Raw genomic sequence first — 16,471 nt, 5'->3', positions numbered from 1 at the left:
AAGCCCACCCACAGCCCGTCTCTTCTCCAGAACAAAGCCTGACCCCATTCGCACCTCCCTGTAGGGCTGAGTTGGGACTTCTGTAAATGGATTCATTAGAAAACTGAAATTCTGTGCCTCAAGTGAAGAATCACAGGCAAGTCCTCCACCCTCCACATTCAAATGCAGTGAATAGTGTACTAGAGGGAACAGACCCTGGGGTCTCAGAGACACGGGTGTGGCGGCTGAGCCCCGGTCCCAGGCAGCGGGTGAGCCTGCAGACGGGGTGATAAAAGCTAGAGCCCAGGCCGACCTGCACGTGAGACTCACGCCTCCCACATCCACACTCACATTTATTCATCAAACAGCCCCACCTCTCTCATCAAGCACTGTGTGAGTAAATACAGTTATAACTTTTGGCCTTAAATACATGGCTCACATGGTGAAGAATCTGCCTGCAATGCAGGAGACCTGGTTTGATCCCTGGGTCAGGAAGATCCCCTGGAGAGGGAAATGGCCCCACTCCAGTCTTCTTGCCTGGAGAGTCCATGGACAGAGGAGCCTGGCGGGTTACGGTCCATGAGGTCACTAAGAGTTGGACACAACTGCGCGACTAACACTTTCACAACTCCTTTTCTATATTTTATACTCAAGTAAGATCTCATTTAAAAAAGGTTTCCTTCTCCTAATGTTCTAACCTGATGATCTATCTGTTTGTTACAGGGAAACAGCTGCCTGGGGTACAGAATATTCTCCCTGTTTCCCAGCGACTCACAGCTGAGAAGGGGAGAAGGGGAGAAGGGGCCGCGTCCAGCTGGGCTCAGCCACCCTGGAGACACGAGGGGCAGCCAGGGACCTCACGCCCCCAGCACGAAGGGGACCCACTGACCCACTCACCAGGGGTATGCCGTGTAGTCCATCTCCCGGGACAGCGGCCGGCTGATGGGTGGCTGGCAGGAGAGAATGCTGGGGTCAGTGTCTCCCCAGGGACTGTCCACAGCGTGGGGACCAGCGGTTTCCTATCATCGGTGAGCTGGGGGGCCCAGCCCTGGCTCCCAGCACATCTGTGAACTCTCACCCAGAGCCACTGGCGTGGGAGGTGCCGGGACGCACCGTCTCTAGGCAGGTACTCGGTGGGTTTGACTGAATGAATGATTGACTGAATGAATGAACGTATAGCACTCAACGACCAGTGCACTGTTAGAAGGAAGAGAGCAACCCAAAGGCTGCTGGGACTTCTCAGCAGTGGACAGGAGCACACCCTACCCTCCTGTTCTCTGTGCAGACGGCTGCAGCCCCAAGGGTGGGCATGGGGCCGGCAGTAGTGTCTGCAGGCGGAGGGCTCCATCTGCAGGTGAACCGTGCCACTCTGCAGACCCCACGCTGTGCCCTTAGTGGCCACAGCCCTCCCCCCGGGCCCCCTCACCAGACCACAGGATGGGTAAAAATGCCAGACTACCTGTCCCCACCCCACCCCAGTCACCATGCCAATGGGAAAACTGAGGCCCAGGGCCAGGAAGTGCCTCCCGCAACACACACAGGCCACTCAGTGAGTTAGCGACATTTTCTTCCTCTGCTGTCTGGTCCCCTTGCCCTGTCAGCAAGGCACGTCCAAAAATGCTTTCTCCTTCACCGGGGCAATGGCCTGCGCGGAAGCGGCAGGCTGGGCAGTGGGGCCGCAGGCCAGGCAGGGCCCGATGGGCGCTCCAGGACTCCCAGGAGCCTTGCACCTGCCTGCTGCCACTTTGGGAGAAGTTTCATTCTCTCAGTCTTAGCTGTCTTTTCCTGGGGGAATGGGGGTGATGCCTTCATTCACGGCTGACAGCGAGATGCCGTTTGTAACACAGCAGGATCTGCTCCACAGCACTCAAATGAAAGAAATGCCATATCGCCTCTTTTCTAAATAACACAGTCCCTAGCTCTGCATCTCTATGTTTGAGGGAGAAGACCTATGAAGGCCCTAAAAGCTGAAGACAGGCAGCTGGTCTCTGGTCCGTGATACCTGCTACAGAGATGCCCATTTTAGTGTTTTTAAGACCAGCCATGTCTTCCCACCAGGAGGGCACCCCTGCCTCTTGGACTCCCGTCCCAGCTCTGAGGCCAGCTCGCGATGGCCTGAACAAGCCCAGGGTGTCCTGAGTGAGAAGGATGTTCTCGGCACTCACGGCAGCCTGGCCTCACGCTCCAGAAGCTTCCATGAAAAGTACTCACCCTTCCATCCACAGGACAGGGCTTCACAGACGAGCTGGGGAAGTAGCCTGACTTCCTGGTCTGCACCAGCCGACCCTGGGGGTGGACAGAGGTCAGGGTGTGCGGGGCCTGGCCTGGCTAGTTTTGGGGGAGGCAGGGAGTTATCCCACGGAGGACGAGGGGAGTCCCTGAGAAGCCTGTTACAGCATCACCTGTTGTCACCTGAGCTGAACTCAGAGCCATTCTGGGCAGGAAGGTGAAGTGGGGGGCACCCCACTTCCCAAAGACACTGAGGCCCCAGAGAAGGGATAAACTCTCTCTCCCGGAAGCCGTCTCCTCTTATCCACACCGGCCCTTCCCAAGCCGTCAGGGGATCATGGACCTGGGGTCGGGGATTCACTCTCCCCGCTCCCTCCCAAGGTCCCCCCAGCAGCCCCCACCTTCCCATCAGCCAAGTGTCTCTGCAGGGCCACTCAGACCTCACGGCCCCGGGGACACCGGGGAGAGGAGGGGCAGCGGGTGGCCGGGTCAGCGTGGGGGAGACCGGACCACAGCCACTGAATCAGTTACATGAGGCACAGCCTAGCATAGCGAGTCCGTGAGTGAGGACGCAGTGACAAGCACCGCACGCGTGACTCGGACGCTGACGAACACGTGTGCTAGCGTCAGTTCTAAGCAGGTCACTGCGGTCCCCGGGCGGGAAGTGCCCTGGGTCCCTGGGGCGCCGTGTGGACCCCCGGGGACGGGGCTTAGGAGAGCAGCAGCATTGGCCACCCCACCCCCCTTCTCGGGCCCCCTAACTGGAACAGCAGGATTCTCGGCCCAGAACCACAGACCATCACGGGGACCTGTGTCTCCTGGGGGATGGCTGTGCAGGGCCTCGGACATGCTGTCCCCCAGCGCTGGGGCGGGCTGGGAAGCAGGGTGGGAGAGGCGTGGTCTGTACGTACAGGACGCAGCCCAGGCAGGAGGCTGCAGGGAAAGGGCTCAGACGACAACGGTCTCTCTGGCGAGGGGACGCTGCTCCCCCTGCCACGTCAAAGCAGACACCCTGACACCCAGGCCCTGCGAACAGCCATTTTCTCTCTGATGGTGTAGCACCCCAAGCCCAGCCCGGCCTGGAAACGCAGCACTCTCCACTTCTGCCCTGGGGAGTGAGGAGGGGGCAGCTGGGGGCGAGATCCTCCCGGGACCCACCTCCCACCACTGAGACTCGGGGTCGCCTCTCAGCAGCTCGATCACATCGCCCGTCTGGAAGGTCAGCGCCGGCTTCGTGGGGGGAGCGGGGTTGCCATGGTAATTCTGCACGGCCACCATCTTGGGACCTGCGGAGGACAGGGCCGGAGAGGCCTGGCTTGGTGACGTCGTCCAAGGCGCCCTTGGCCTCCCTGGCCTTCTCGGACCCCTTGGGGCTCTTGGACGTGGACGGGGCCCTGTCGCGTTCCTCCTTGAAATCTTCCCCTAAGACTCGCATGTCTCTTCCTTAAACATCATAAGTATCAATAAACTATTTATGTGATGAACAGGTTCAGGGTGTCATTTCCATAACGGTAACCTGTTTTTAGAGAGCACTTTATGTGTCTTCCTCCAGACACCGTGGGATCTGTGGCGGAGCGCTGCGTGGAGCAGGAGACCATGCATTCCTCCCGTTAGAGACGGGGGCGGGGTCAACGGCCGACCGAGCCACTGACTGCTCAGGGCTGACACGGGGGCCCGGCTGCGCCCCCCGAGAACTTGTGGGTCTCTCGAGCCCTGCGCTGACTGGCCCAGCCCTGCATGGGCCGCGTCTGCCGGGTCTGGTTCTGACACTGGTGCCCCGGAGGCGGGAACGCGGCTTCTTTGACTGGCCTGTTTGATTGGCTTTCGTGATTGGCTTGGACTTTGCCTGCAGCTCGGGCTGCGTCGAGCCTGACGCTTTCAGTCTCCTTTTGCCCAGTTCAGAGCCACCGGGACACGGGGGACGGGAGAAGCTGGGAGCACAGATATCTGCTCCGTGCGGGGCCTCCAGGCCGCAGCTCAGAGTCTCTCCTGGGCTGAAGGGACCCTGGGCAGGCTGGGCCCTGTCCCCACCCCTGGCGCTGTGTCGATAGAAACTAAGACGGCTCCCAGGGGAGGTGGCATGGAGGCGGGAGGGAGATGGGGCCAGAGGGCGCACAGACCCTGGGGGCCCGGAGCTGAGACCTTGGGGCGAAGCCAGCAGCCACCGTGGCTAGGCCCAGGCTCCCAGGGTGACCCCCGACAAGGACGACAGCAGAGAAGGCCCAAGTCCCAGACTCACCTGGCCCCGCTCCAGAGGCATCCTGTGAGGGCAAGGACAGATGACAGTAAGGACGGAAGGCCGCCCAAGCAAGACACCCCCACCCCTACACCCAATGAGAGACGTCAAGGCAGGGGGGACAGAGCAGAGGGACACGTCCTGGACACCCACAGGGACTTGTGACAGTTCCCCCGTGGGACCTCCACCCTCCACCTCAGCGCCCCTCCGCAGCCCCGGGACATTTGTCCTCTTCCCCTTCCCATCCCTGACCACTAACTTCCACCTCCTCCAGGAAGCCTGCCCTGACCACTCCACCCGGGGCTTGTCTTCTCTGGCTGGGGCAGGTCCTGCTGCACACAATAAGTGTGGGGTGTTCGCTCCTCCTGGAGGGCATCTCTGCACCCCACGTAAGAGCCTAAGTGCTGGACTGCATGGCCGGGGAAAGATGTGATGTCCACACCCCATAAGTGAGCTCAGTAACTTCATCTCTGATTAGTTCAAGACAGGGTGCTACATTGAGTCAGGACGGGAGGGAGGTGGGTGGATGCCTGTGGCGGATCCTAGCACCCACGGCCACCAGCAGGACCTCGGGGAGGCGGCACGGGTGGCAGCTGGGCAGGGGGACAAGCTGTCGGGCCAGGAGGCTGCGCCTGGGGACCCGTTTCTGTGTGGTGACCACAATGGAAAACAAAGGGCCCTCGTAACCAACGGGGCTCTGCGAGCCAGCCTGGCCCCACGGGCCTGAGGGCTGGAATGCTTGGGTCTTTCTGGCTCTGGGCACAGCGCAGCGTGTGGTGCAGGGCAGCAGGAAGGGAACGCTTTTGCGGACTCACCGGGTCTGCAGGAGAACCTGAAACGGAAGCACACGGGGGTCAGAGGGCAAGGGGCCAGGACTGTGGACCGGGGGGCTATCGCCTCACGACGAGAGCCGCTGGGGGCGCCCAAGTGTGCCAGGAGGGGCGCATCAAGGCCCGTGGGCGCAGACAAGGATTGTGGACATGCCCAGCTGGTGACCGTGAAAATCCCTCAGTTACTTCTAACAACAGATTTTGAGCTCTGGTTATGGGGGGCCCATGGGAGAGCCCCCCACGGCCAACAGGTTTCCTGCACGAACCAACTCTGCTCCCAGGCAGCAGCTCCCCAGCCACTGGGCAGAACCCCAGCCCAAAGGGGAGAGAGCCCCCGTTGACTAGTGACGCCCGCCATAGGCCAGGGACAGGAGGCGAGCTACTCTGTCAGCCCACCCGTTCTCACACACGGGCACTCCAGCTTGTCAGATGGAAGGTGAACATTCTAGAGATTCTTTTCGCCTGCCCTGGGGTGACCCTAGGGGAGGACACAGTGCCGGGCTGGGCCCCAGCCATCCATCCAGCCGGGCGGCCAACTCCACCGCTGGACAAAGCAAGCGCCACAGCAGCTGACGTGTGGCTGAACGGCCTTCAACACCACCTCACACTCGCGGTCGCAGCCTGCCTTGGGCAGACGCAGGAATCCGACCCTGAAGAGCAGAGGTTAGGGGCATCAGGCACCGGGCAGGCAGGCAGCTGGTGCCCCCAGGGGAGGATTCCTGGGGAGAGGTGCCCTGGGAGGGGCCGGCATCTCCCTGGGACATCCTGGCCCTGGGGGCAGCAGACAGGTAAACCTGCCCGGCCCAGAGGTGGAGCCGAGGAATGTTGCCTGAGACCAGGAGGAAAGATAAGCACGTGGGAGGAAAGGAAGCAGCTTGGACTGTGCAGAGGAGAAAAAGCCAGGAGGGGCTGGGGCAGGGCAGAGACACAGAGAGTGGCCATGTACCTGCCCTTGGGGGACCAGTTCAGTTCAGTTCAGCCGCTCAGTCCTGTCCAACTCCGCGACCCCATGAATCGCAGCACGCCAGGCCTCCCTGTCCATCACCAACTCCCGGAGTTAACGCAGACTCACGTCCATCGAGTCAGTGATGCCATCCAGCCATCTCATCCTCTGTCATCCCCTTCTCCTCCTGCCCCGAATCCCTCCCAGCATCAGAGTCTTTTCCAGTGAGTCAACACTTCACATGAGGTGGCCAAAGTACTGGAGTTTCAGCTTCAGCATCATTCCTTCCAAAGAAATCCCAGAGCTGATCTCCTTCAGAATGGACTGGTTGGATCTCCTTGCAGTCCAAGGGACTCTCAAGAGTCTTCTCCAACACCACAGTTCAAAAGCATCAATTCTTTGGCGCTCAGCCTTCTTCACAGTCTAACCCTCACATCCATACATGACCACAGGAAAAACCATAGCCTTGACTAGACGGATCTTTGTTGGCAAAGTAATATCTCTGCTTTTCAATATGCTGTCTAGGTTGGTCATAACTTTCCTTCCAAGGAGTAAGTGTCTTTTAATTTCATGGCTGCAGTCACCATCTGCAGTGATTTTGGAGCCCAGAAAAATAAAGTCTGACACTGTTTCCACTGTTTACCCATGTATTTGCCATGAAGTGATGGGACCGGATGCCATGATCTTCGTTTTCTGAATGTTGAGCTTTAAGCCAACTTTTTCACTCTCCTCTTCATTAAGAGGCTTTTTAGTTCCTCTTCACTTTCTGCTATAAGGGTCATGTCATCTGCATATCTGAGGTTATTGATACTTCTCCCGGCAATCTTGATTCCAGCTTGTGCTTCTTCCAACCCAGCGTTTCTCATGATGTACTCTGCATATAAGTTAAATAAACAGGGTGACAATATACAGCCTTGACGTACTCCTTTTCCTATTTGGAACCAGTCTGTTGTTCCATGTCCAGTTCTAGCTGTTGCTTCCTGACCTGCATACAAATTTCTCAAGAGGCAGATCAGGTGGTCTGGTATTCCCATCTCTTTCAGAATTTTCCACAGTTTATTGTGATCCACACAGTCAAAGGCTTTGGCATAGGCAATAAAGCAGAAATAGATGTTTTTCTGGAACTCTCTTGCTTTTCCCATGATCCAGGGGATGTTGGCAATTTGATATCTGGTTCCTCTGCCTTTTCTAAAACCAGCTTGAACTTCAGGAAGTTCACGGATCACATATTGCTGAAGCCTGGCTTGGAGAATTTTGAGCATTACTTTACTAGCGTGTGAGATGAGTGCAATTATCCGGTAGTTTGAGCATTCTTCGGTGTTGCCTTTCTTTGGGATTGGAATGAAAACTGACCTTTTCCAGTCCTGTGGCCACTGCTGAGTTTTCCAGATTTGCTGGCATATTGAGTGCAGCACTTTCACAGCATCATCTTTCAGGATTTGAAGTAGCTCAACTGGAATTCCATCACCTCCACTAGCTTTGTTCATAGTGATGCTTTCTAAGGACCACTTGACTTCACATTCCAGGATGTCTGGCTCTAGGTCAGTGATCACACCATTGTGATTATCTGGGTCGTGAAGATCTTTTTTGTAGAGTTCTTCTGTATATTCTTGCCACCTCTTCTTAATATCTTCTGCTTCTGTTAGGTCCATACCATCTCCGTCCTTTATCGAGCCCATCTTTGTATGAAATGTTCCCTTGGTATCTCTAATTTTCTTGAAGAGATCTCTACTCTTTCCCATTCTGTTGGGGGAACCACGACCTCTTAAAACAAAGCCCAGTGCCCACCAGGGGCTCTCAGAGTCACGGGAAGGATGCTGACAACGTCAGCTTGCGAAAGACACACCCCTGCCTGTCCGGTGAGGCCTCGGCTGTACGTGCGTATGCTAAGTCACTTCAGTCGTGTCCGACTCTGTGCAACCCCGTGGATGGTAGCCCGCCAGGCTCCTCTGTGCATAGGGTTTTCCAGGCAAGAATACTGGAGTGGGCTGCCGTGCCCTCCTCCTCCAGGAGATCTTCTCAACCCAGGGATCAAACCCGTGTCTCTTACATCTCCTGCATTGGCAGGCGGGTTCTTTCCCACTAGCACCACCTGGGAAGCCCCCAGCTCTACATACGAAAACCACGCAAACCTAAAGAGGATTGGCATGGGGGGTCTGGAAAAAAAGGAAGAAGGCACGTGATGGCCACCAGCGGTGTTTTTGCCTGGCGTGACCACGAGTTGCTTTTATCTCCTTTACATTCCTCCGCATTTTGTATGAAAGTGGGTATTTAACAATCCGAGGGCAAAGAGAAACAACAAGATTATTTAAAACTTAGAAAGCTAGTCGGGGAATATGCCAAATGCCACCTTCGATTATTTCTTAATACGCTCATAAGAGATGATTATTTTCTTCTTTATTCCATTTCTTCTCTTTTTTTGCCCCTCTATTATTTTTGACAAATAAATGTTACTTTCAAGACCACAAAAAAAAAGTCAAAAGAAATGAACCGTCCGGTCTCTCGACATGAAGGACACACGGCCACCAGAGGGCGGTATCCACAGGCAAAGAGGAAAAGCCTCCTTCTCTGGGGCCGGGGGGCCGGCGGCTTCCTCCAGCCTGGAGCAGAGCAGCAGGGCTCCGCTGGGCCAGTATGGGCAGCAGCGGGCTCAGCTGGGACGAGGGGGTCCGGGCTGACCTGTCGGACCCTCCTCCCCGGTCAGGGTCCTGGGCCAGCAGTCGCAGTAAATGAGGAACTGACAAAAACTCTCCTGCTCTGCATGCTGGTATCTTGGGTGATCAGCAGGCCTGGCAAGTGCTGCCGTCTACCTGGAGCGTGTCAGGCCTCTCTGAGCACAGGTCCCCCGGGCGTGGATGGCAGTGTAGCCGCCCTGTCTCATGGGGCCAATGGGGCGGATGAGCCCACGTGAAGCACGGAGCGCGGTGCTGACGCTCAGCACAGGCCCGTGCCCAGATCACACGGGCAGCCAGCCCTCACCACGGCGGCTGCAATCTTTCGGAACCGTCTGAGGCTTCCAGCTGCCATCCAGCAGCTCTAGGCTGGGAACTCCCCCAGCTCATCCCCCAAACCAACATGATTCAGAGGAGCCTCAGCCTTCCCATCTGACAAATGGGCTCGGGGCCAAGGGGAGCCTTGTGTAATAAATGCTGGGCATGCAGGGGAACCATCTACAAACGGGGCAAGAGAACCGGGGGCCAAGGTGTTCCTCTGTGAAGGGAAATCTCCACGAACTGCCAAGAACATTCTGTGCCCTGGGCCAGGTAGGGGTCCAGGGTCTTAACTGTAGTGTGGCAGAGAAAAGGCAGAAGACATTGAAGGCATTGAAGAGGCAGAGCAAAGCCAGCAAGAGTGAGGTTCGGAGGAGGGCTTGGCCGTGGCGCCCCAGCCGGCTCTCAGGCTGAGCCTGTGTGCCCAGGGGCACATGCCCCCGCCCTGAGCCTCGGTTTCCTCATCTGGTCCCTGTCTTGTGGGGCCACTGTGAGGGATGGGCCGGCCCCTGGGGCTTGTGCCCCATAGGCGGGGTGGGGTCGGTACTCACTGATCTTGCAGGGAGGGGTCACTTCCAGACACTCCTTGTGCGCCCCGACGCCACACTTGGTGCAGAGGTAACCCTGATAGAAAGTACCCCTGTGCCAGGGGAGGGCGGGAGGTGAGGTGAGCCCCGGCCCGCCTGGCCTTGTGCTCCCACTGAGCAGCCAGCCCAGCCCCAGAGCTCCCAGGACCCCCACCCAAACGCACAGCCTGGTGCCGGCCCTCCCCTTGGATGATCCTGGCCTGGCTCTGCAGCTCCTGTGACAGACCCCCTGGGAAAACCGCCTCCCCTCCCCACTGTATCCCAAGCACCGAGGGCCGGCCGAGCCCACACAGACGGGCCGCTCCCCTGGGTCTCTGGGGCCCAGCGCAGCGCTGGCCTAGGGGCGCTGGGCGGTGAGAATGCAGGACGGGGCAGCCCCAGGCGCCCTCGGGGGCCGGGAGCGGGCAGGGCAGGGCCCCCACCTGAGGAACATGCGGCAGGCTTTGCAGTTGGTGGTCTTGTCGAACGTGTACATCTGGAAGCTGTGGTGGTTGGCGTTGGCCTTGTCGGGCTTGATGTTTGACCTGGAGGGAGGGAGAGCGGGTGCCAGGTTCCCTGAGCCCCACTGACACGGGAGCCCCGGAATCAGCTGGGCTCAGGACGCGGCCGGGGGTAGGGGGCCAGGAGGCAGAGCCGGGCGCTGCCAGAACTCCCAGGCCTACCCAGGCACCCTGACGCCCCGGGGAGGGTGGGGGTCCAAGCAGAGGCTTTTGAGAAGTTTCTGAGGGTGACAGTGAAGGGCTGTCTCTGGACAAGGCTTGGGTGTGGGCCAGGGCAACCCCTCGTCACGACTCAGCAAACCCTCTAAGAATGTCACTGAGTGCGAGCCCGAGATGGAAAAATCTAAATGAATCGCGAGCTCACAGTGGGTCACCTCAAATGTCACGGGGGCTGCACCCGTGTCTGCAATTCACCAGAGCGAGTCCACCAGCAGACGCTCCAGGACAGGGCGGAGGCGGGGGAGGGGGCTTCAGGACAGGGTGTGGGGGGCGGGGGCTCCAAGACAGGGCGGGAGGTGGGGGGCTCCAGGACGGGGGCGGGGTGGGCAGGGGGTTCCAGGACAGGGCGGGGAGGAGATGGGGGGCGGGGGCTCCAGGACAGGGCGGGGAGGGGGGGAGGGGGGAGGGGGTTCCAGGACAGGGCGGGGAGGGGAGGGGGGAAGGCGGCTCCAGGACAGGGTTGGGGGGTGGGGGCTCCAGGACAGGGTGAGGGGTGGGGGGGGAGGGGGCTCCAGGAAAGGGCGGGGAGGGGGCAGGGGGACAGCGTGTGACAGAGCAGCTCAAGGTGTGAATGCAGGAGCCTGGGCATTTACCACGACATTTTTGGATAAATACTTGAAATTTTTCACAATAGAATATGGGGAGAAAATTACAGCCCCTGGAAGCTGCGGGACTCACCGCCTGGCTGCCACCTCCTCTGACGTGCCTCATGTGGGACCCTGTTTGAGCCTCCCAATAACCCCAGAACCAGCATCGCCCTTCCACCAGGAGGGGAGGCGAGTGCACCTGCCCCGAGGCCCCAGGCCCAGCCGCCCAGGCCTCAAGGTGTGATGTGGCCGGGGACCCCCGTGACCAGCTTTCTCTGTGGGACAACTAGGGCTCCTCCTGGATTTCACAGACAAATGGTTCTGGGGCTTTCCTCAAAGGTGACCATCCGCAGCCTGGAAGGCCCCAAGGACCCAGGTCACCATGAGTCCGTCTGGCATCATGGCCGTTCCTGGCCACTGGCTGCCCAGCCAGACAGGTGTGGGAGGCTCGGCTCCGGGGGCTCTGGCTGCTGGTAGATTAAGGATCAAGAATGCCACCCAGGGAAGGGGACTGGCTTCACCCAGGGCGACAGAGACAGGCTGAGCCTCCGGTCACTTGAAGGACCTCTCATCTGAGAAGCCCACACGGGGCCAGCCACCCGCACACCCCTGCCGTGGCAGACTCACATGGCCATCTCAAACTGCTCCATCCACTTCCTCTTCATGTCCTCTGTCTTGCAGAAAAACTGGAAGCCTTGCTTGCCTTGCAGGTGAATGAGATAGAAGCCGTAGGACCACTGCGGGGAGACGGGAGCATGCTTGAAACAGGCGCAGGCATGCACGCGCGTGCCCTCTAACGAGATGTCCCAGGGCCCCTCCAGGATGGCGGCCCACCCACTTCCACTCCCTAAATGTGATGCCAGAAAAACTCACTGGTCTGAAGTAGGGCAACTGAAAACACACAAAAAAAGGCAGAGGCGGCCATGGGCCACGGGAGCAAAGCCGGCCCAGCCTGCCTAGCCCTTGGCCACCACCAGGCTGGCCCAGTGCTCGGGGCCTCCGGAGGGAACCAGGAAGAAGGGTTTGGGAAATATGAGCCCGTTTGTGTCAGAAAAGCTAGAGAGGAAAAGGAAAAGAGAGCAAGACGGAAAGAAGAAAGAGAAGATGGCAGAGAGGAGACAAAACCCCCCAGCTCTGAAAGCACCCTGTCTTCAACCTCCAGGGACCGGAGTGCGGGAGGCAGGGGGCGTCACTTCACACCCTCAACTGCAGACAGATCTGTGATCATCAACATGTGTCGTCTCATAAGCCAGAGGCCAAGGCGAGGCCGAGGGAATGCCATGAGCTCGCCTGGCTCAGGCCCACCCAGAGCCCCCAGACCCACCCGGAGCCCTCAGACCCCAACCCTGGAGCCCCTAGACCTCACTCCTGTAGTTCCCAGATCCCACCTGGAGCCCCAGACCCCACCCCCAGAGCCCCCAAACCCCACCCAGAGCCCCCAGACCCCACCCCCAGAGCGCCCAGGCCCCACTCCTGGCTCAGGGAAGAGCTGTCAGCACCAGGCCCAGATGCACGAAGTCGGTGAGCAGCAGGGCGCTGGGGGCTTACCATCTTCCCGTGAGACTAGGCAGCATGAGGAGAGGAAAGGAAAAGGGGAGATGAGGTAATCAAGGAGCCTGGCCCAGCCCCGCGTCGGTGACCACAGCTCAGCACACAGCCCACACCAAGTGCCCTGGGACAGGGCAGCCAGGGCAAGGCCCTCCTCCCAGAGCGGAAGGCGACAGGCTGCACTCAGGGCGGATAGTGGGGTGCATCCTCAGCCCTGAGCCTGGGAGGAGCTACTGCTTTCTACCTGTAAGCTCGAGAGTCCAGGCTCTTTAGCACTTTGGTTCCCTGCACCCCCCACCCAGCCCAGGGCTGCACCTGCTAGGTGCTCAGCAGAAGCTTTGGCAGAGCAGCCCTGAACCAGAAGGAGTCATGGCCCCACCCCCAGCAGTCATGGCTCCTCCTTCATCCATCATGGTCCCGCTTTCATCCCTCATGGCCCCGCCTTCATCAGTCATGGCCCTGCCTTCATTCCTCATGGCTCCACCCCCAGCGGTCATGGCCCCTCCTTCATCACGCATGGCCCCGCCCCAGCAGTCATGGCCCCGCCTTCATCCGTCATGGCTCCGCTTTCATCCCTCATGGCCCCGCCTTCATCAGTCATGGCCCCTCCCCCAGCAGTCATGGCCCCTCCCCAGCAGTCATGGGCCCGCCTTCATTCCTCATGGCTCCACCCCCAGCGGTCATGGCCCCTCCTTCATCACGCATGGCCCTTCTGCATCAATCATGGCCCCTCCCCAGCAGTCATGGCCCCTTCCTCATCAGTCATGGCCCCGCCTTCATCCGTCATGGCTCCGCCTTCATCAGTCATGGCCCCTCCCCCAAAGTCATGGCCCCTCCTCATCAGTCATGGCTCCGCCTTCATCAGTCATGGCCCTTCCTGCACCAGCCCACAGCCCCGTCTGAACATCAGAGTCTGACAGCCATAGGAAGACCCATCCAGAGCTTTCATCCAAAGTGGGAGGGCTGGGGAGGGGCAGAAGTGTTTCTTGCTGCACGGGCACAGGGGCTGGAGCCAGGCCGCCGATGCCTAAGGCTGGACTCTACCAGAGGCCTCGGGCAGGGCCCCCACTCAGCGTCCTCACTGGAGCGCTGGGATCTGGATTTGGGGCCCCCGCCCCAACCCCAGGAAAGACTCAGACGAGAGACCAGGGAGGTGCTGGGCCTGACAGAGTGGCTAGAGGCCGGCCCGCCCACCAACCACCCTTTGTCCGGCCACCCCACGACGCCTCCCTCAGCGGGGTCAGCGCCTGCCCCTGGCCCAGCCCCAGCGGGGCCCACCTTCTTGACGTCCTTGTTGTTCATGGGGTCGTCGGTCATCTTGTGGAAGAGCAGCTCTATGATCTCCTTCAGCTCGTAGCTGTAGCCCCTCCTCTTGCAGACGATGACCACCTTGTCAAACAGGAACAGGTACCTGCCCGGCAGCACGGCCAGGGACCCATCAGCTTGGCCAGCTGGGCTCTGAGGTCACGTGACAGCCAGGGGCGCCTGGGTGGGCGGCAGGAGGGCTGTTCCCTCCCCGAGCCTGAGCCCGTCCCCCTGGCTAACTCTGACCCCTCAGCCAGGCCTCAGCTCCCAGATACACCTCCTCCAGGAAGCCCACCTACACCTCTTCCAGGAAGCCCACCTAGGCTCCTGCCCCAGAGGCCCGAGGTGCTTATGGGCTCCTCTGCCCCTCAAGTTGGCCTTCCTCACAGCACTGGCCTCCGACGGTCACTCCCACTGACATGTGCATTGCTCACTGGACTGGGAGCCCTGTGGGGGCAGGGCTCATATCTGCTGTGACCCCGGCCACGGTCCCAGACCTGGGACATGGCAGGTATGAGAGGAAGGCTGAACACACTAGGGCCGCGCCAGCTCACCAGGGGCTTTCCTGTGCCCCACCCGGCACTCCTGACCGTCCCTTTGGCAAAGAACTCACACAGCCACCCCTAGGAGCCTCCGGCTGGCCCCCAGCCCCGTGCAGTGCCAGCCACGGGCAGGGCAGCCAGTGGCCGTCGCTCTCAGAGAAGGAAGAAAGCACTTAGAATGGAGCAACCCGAAACTGAATTCACAGGAAAAGCTGTTTCCAGACCTGCGAGGGCGTGGGGTGCCCCCGGGGCGGGGCATCTGACTCGGGGTGCGCCAGCCCGGGGCCCGCTCCGCTCACCTGTCTTGCTTGGTGTGGTTGACTATGGACCGGACCTTCAGCTCCCCGTCGATCTTCGGTCTCCCGAATTCCTCCAGTTTCACTTGCTGGGAAAGAAAGGAGAAGGCCATGAGCCCAGGAGCCAGAGTGCGTTCCCTACGTGGAGAGAAACGCAGGTGGGCACATGCCCAGGGCGGCCGTTTCCCACGGAAACCGAAGGCGGGGGCCGTGGGAGACCAGCCCTGCGGTTCCTGGCTGCTGCTGAGGATGGAGCGGGGAGGGGAGGCTGGGGAGGAACTGGGCCTGAGGCCCCCACTCTGGACTCCCCCCAGCTCTGCGGCAACAAAGGGCGATTGAGGGGGGGCTCACGGTAACAGGCCGCTGTTGTGTGGCGCCCGAGTGGAAACCTGGTGGGGAAAGCCAGACGCCCAACCCGGAGAAACCGAATCAAAAAGAGAACAAAGAGCGCTTATCAGACGGAGGGCAGGCGGGGCGGGGGTCCTGCCTGTGGTTCACTTGCCACAGGAAGAGCCTCGGAGTCACAGCCCTCTCTCTGGTTTGCAGGGATTTCAGTTTCGTTTTCCGCCTGGTTTGTACCTCTCTGCTTTGATTCACAAGAGACCGCTCTGGACAGGGTGCCCTGCGCCCGTCTACGCCGACAGATAAAGGAGGGGATGCTGCAAAGTGCTCTGGGCCAGCTCGCCCAGAGTTACGATGGAGGCTCTCAGGATCTTCTTCCAGAGTTTTCTGTTTTCCAGAAGCTTCCAGAGCACGACTGAGCGTGCATTGTGGGGGCTTCCCTGGTGGCTCAGTGGTAAAGAATCCACCTGCTCATGCAGGAGACAAGGGTTCGATCCCTGGTCCGGGAAGATCCCACATGCTTCGGAGCAACTAAGCCCGCGTTCCACAACCACTGAGCCTGTGCTCTAGAGCCCAGGAATCGCAACCGCTGCGGTCCTCAAGCCCCGGGCCCGGGCCCCAAAGCCAGAGAGGCCGCCCCAGTGAGAAACCCTAACTAGAGAGCAGCCCCCGTTCACCGCAACCAGAGACAGCCTGTGCGGCAAACCGAGGGCCAGCACAGCCGAAAATAAAAATAAATACGATTCTAAAAGAAAATAAAAAAGTGCAGCATTGGTGTGACGCAGGGTGGGACCAACACCCCGATCAGACGCAGAGACCTCAGGTCTCATCTCCAAAGTGCAGGAAGACAGGCGCTAGGTCCACCTGCTCGGACGGGGTCCAAGGAAAACCACACGCCTGCTCACCTGCTGTTTAATCTTTGCTATTTAATGAGCAAGAACTGCCCGTACGTGAAAACTTAAAAATAAAAGCCGCTGCATTACAAAAGTAGTGCCCGTCCATCCATCGAAAACATCTGACACTCAGAGGGGATGACGGACAGGCCAGGCCCCACCGGGCACTGACACCACCGCCAACAGCCTGGCACAGTCGCCCTTGACCTCCTCTGCCCTCTGACAGGAGAGAAAAATCAGTCGAGTCATAACGCTGTCTGGTAACTTCTGTTTTCTCTGCGGATGACACGTGGTTTTCACACCCCATGTCTGCACAGGCAGTCCCGTCTGGGCTCTTCTGACCCTGGTGGGGTAGCCCGGGGATCTGCCCTAGACAGCCACTCCCCGAGACCCTGTAAGTTCAGGGACCAGGAGGTGAAAATGTGTGCAAACCAGTGGTTTGTGG

At 59.5% G+C, this 16,471-nt stretch overlaps 1 protein-coding gene across 8 annotated transcripts in view; it reads right to left on the bottom strand.

Annotated features, from left to right (window-relative positions):
• VAV2 (vav guanine nucleotide exchange factor 2) overlaps positions 1-16,471 on the bottom strand; it is a 187,151-nt gene that overhangs the window by 11,758 nt on the left and 158,922 nt on the right. For 4 of the 8 annotated variants that reach the window (XM_086324195.1, XM_086324190.1, XM_086324192.1 and 1 more), the window contains 11 exons: positions 14,795-14,880; positions 13,927-14,059; positions 12,649-12,663; positions 11,728-11,837; positions 10,217-10,318; positions 9,759-9,847; positions 5,260-5,276; positions 4,448-4,469; positions 3,367-3,494; positions 2,191-2,265; positions 877-929 (listed from right to left, as the gene is read on the bottom strand). In XM_086324195.1, the coding sequence (XP_086180321.1) occupies positions 877-929; positions 2,191-2,265; positions 3,367-3,494; positions 4,448-4,469; positions 5,260-5,276; positions 9,759-9,847; positions 10,217-10,318; positions 11,728-11,837; positions 12,649-12,663; positions 13,927-14,059; positions 14,795-14,880 (830 nt within the window). The remainder of the gene's footprint in view (positions 1-876; positions 930-2,190; positions 2,266-3,366; positions 3,495-4,447; positions 4,470-5,259; positions 5,277-9,758; positions 9,848-10,216; positions 10,319-11,727; positions 11,838-12,648; positions 12,664-13,926; positions 14,060-14,794; positions 14,881-16,471) is intronic. The other 4 variants (XM_086324191.1, XM_086324197.1, XM_086324194.1 and 1 more) reach the window with 1 other exon arrangement.

The sequence above is a fragment of the Bos grunniens genome, chromosome 11 (assembly GCF_055505025.1).
Source record: "Bos grunniens cultivar Pamir isolate PY7600 chromosome 11, Bosgru_T2T1.0, whole genome shotgun sequence".
Lineage (NCBI taxonomy): Eukaryota > Metazoa > Chordata > Mammalia > Artiodactyla > Bovidae > Bos > Bos grunniens.
The sequence above is the reverse complement of the archived record's forward strand: the minus strand, read 5'-3'. Positions and strand labels throughout refer to the sequence as shown.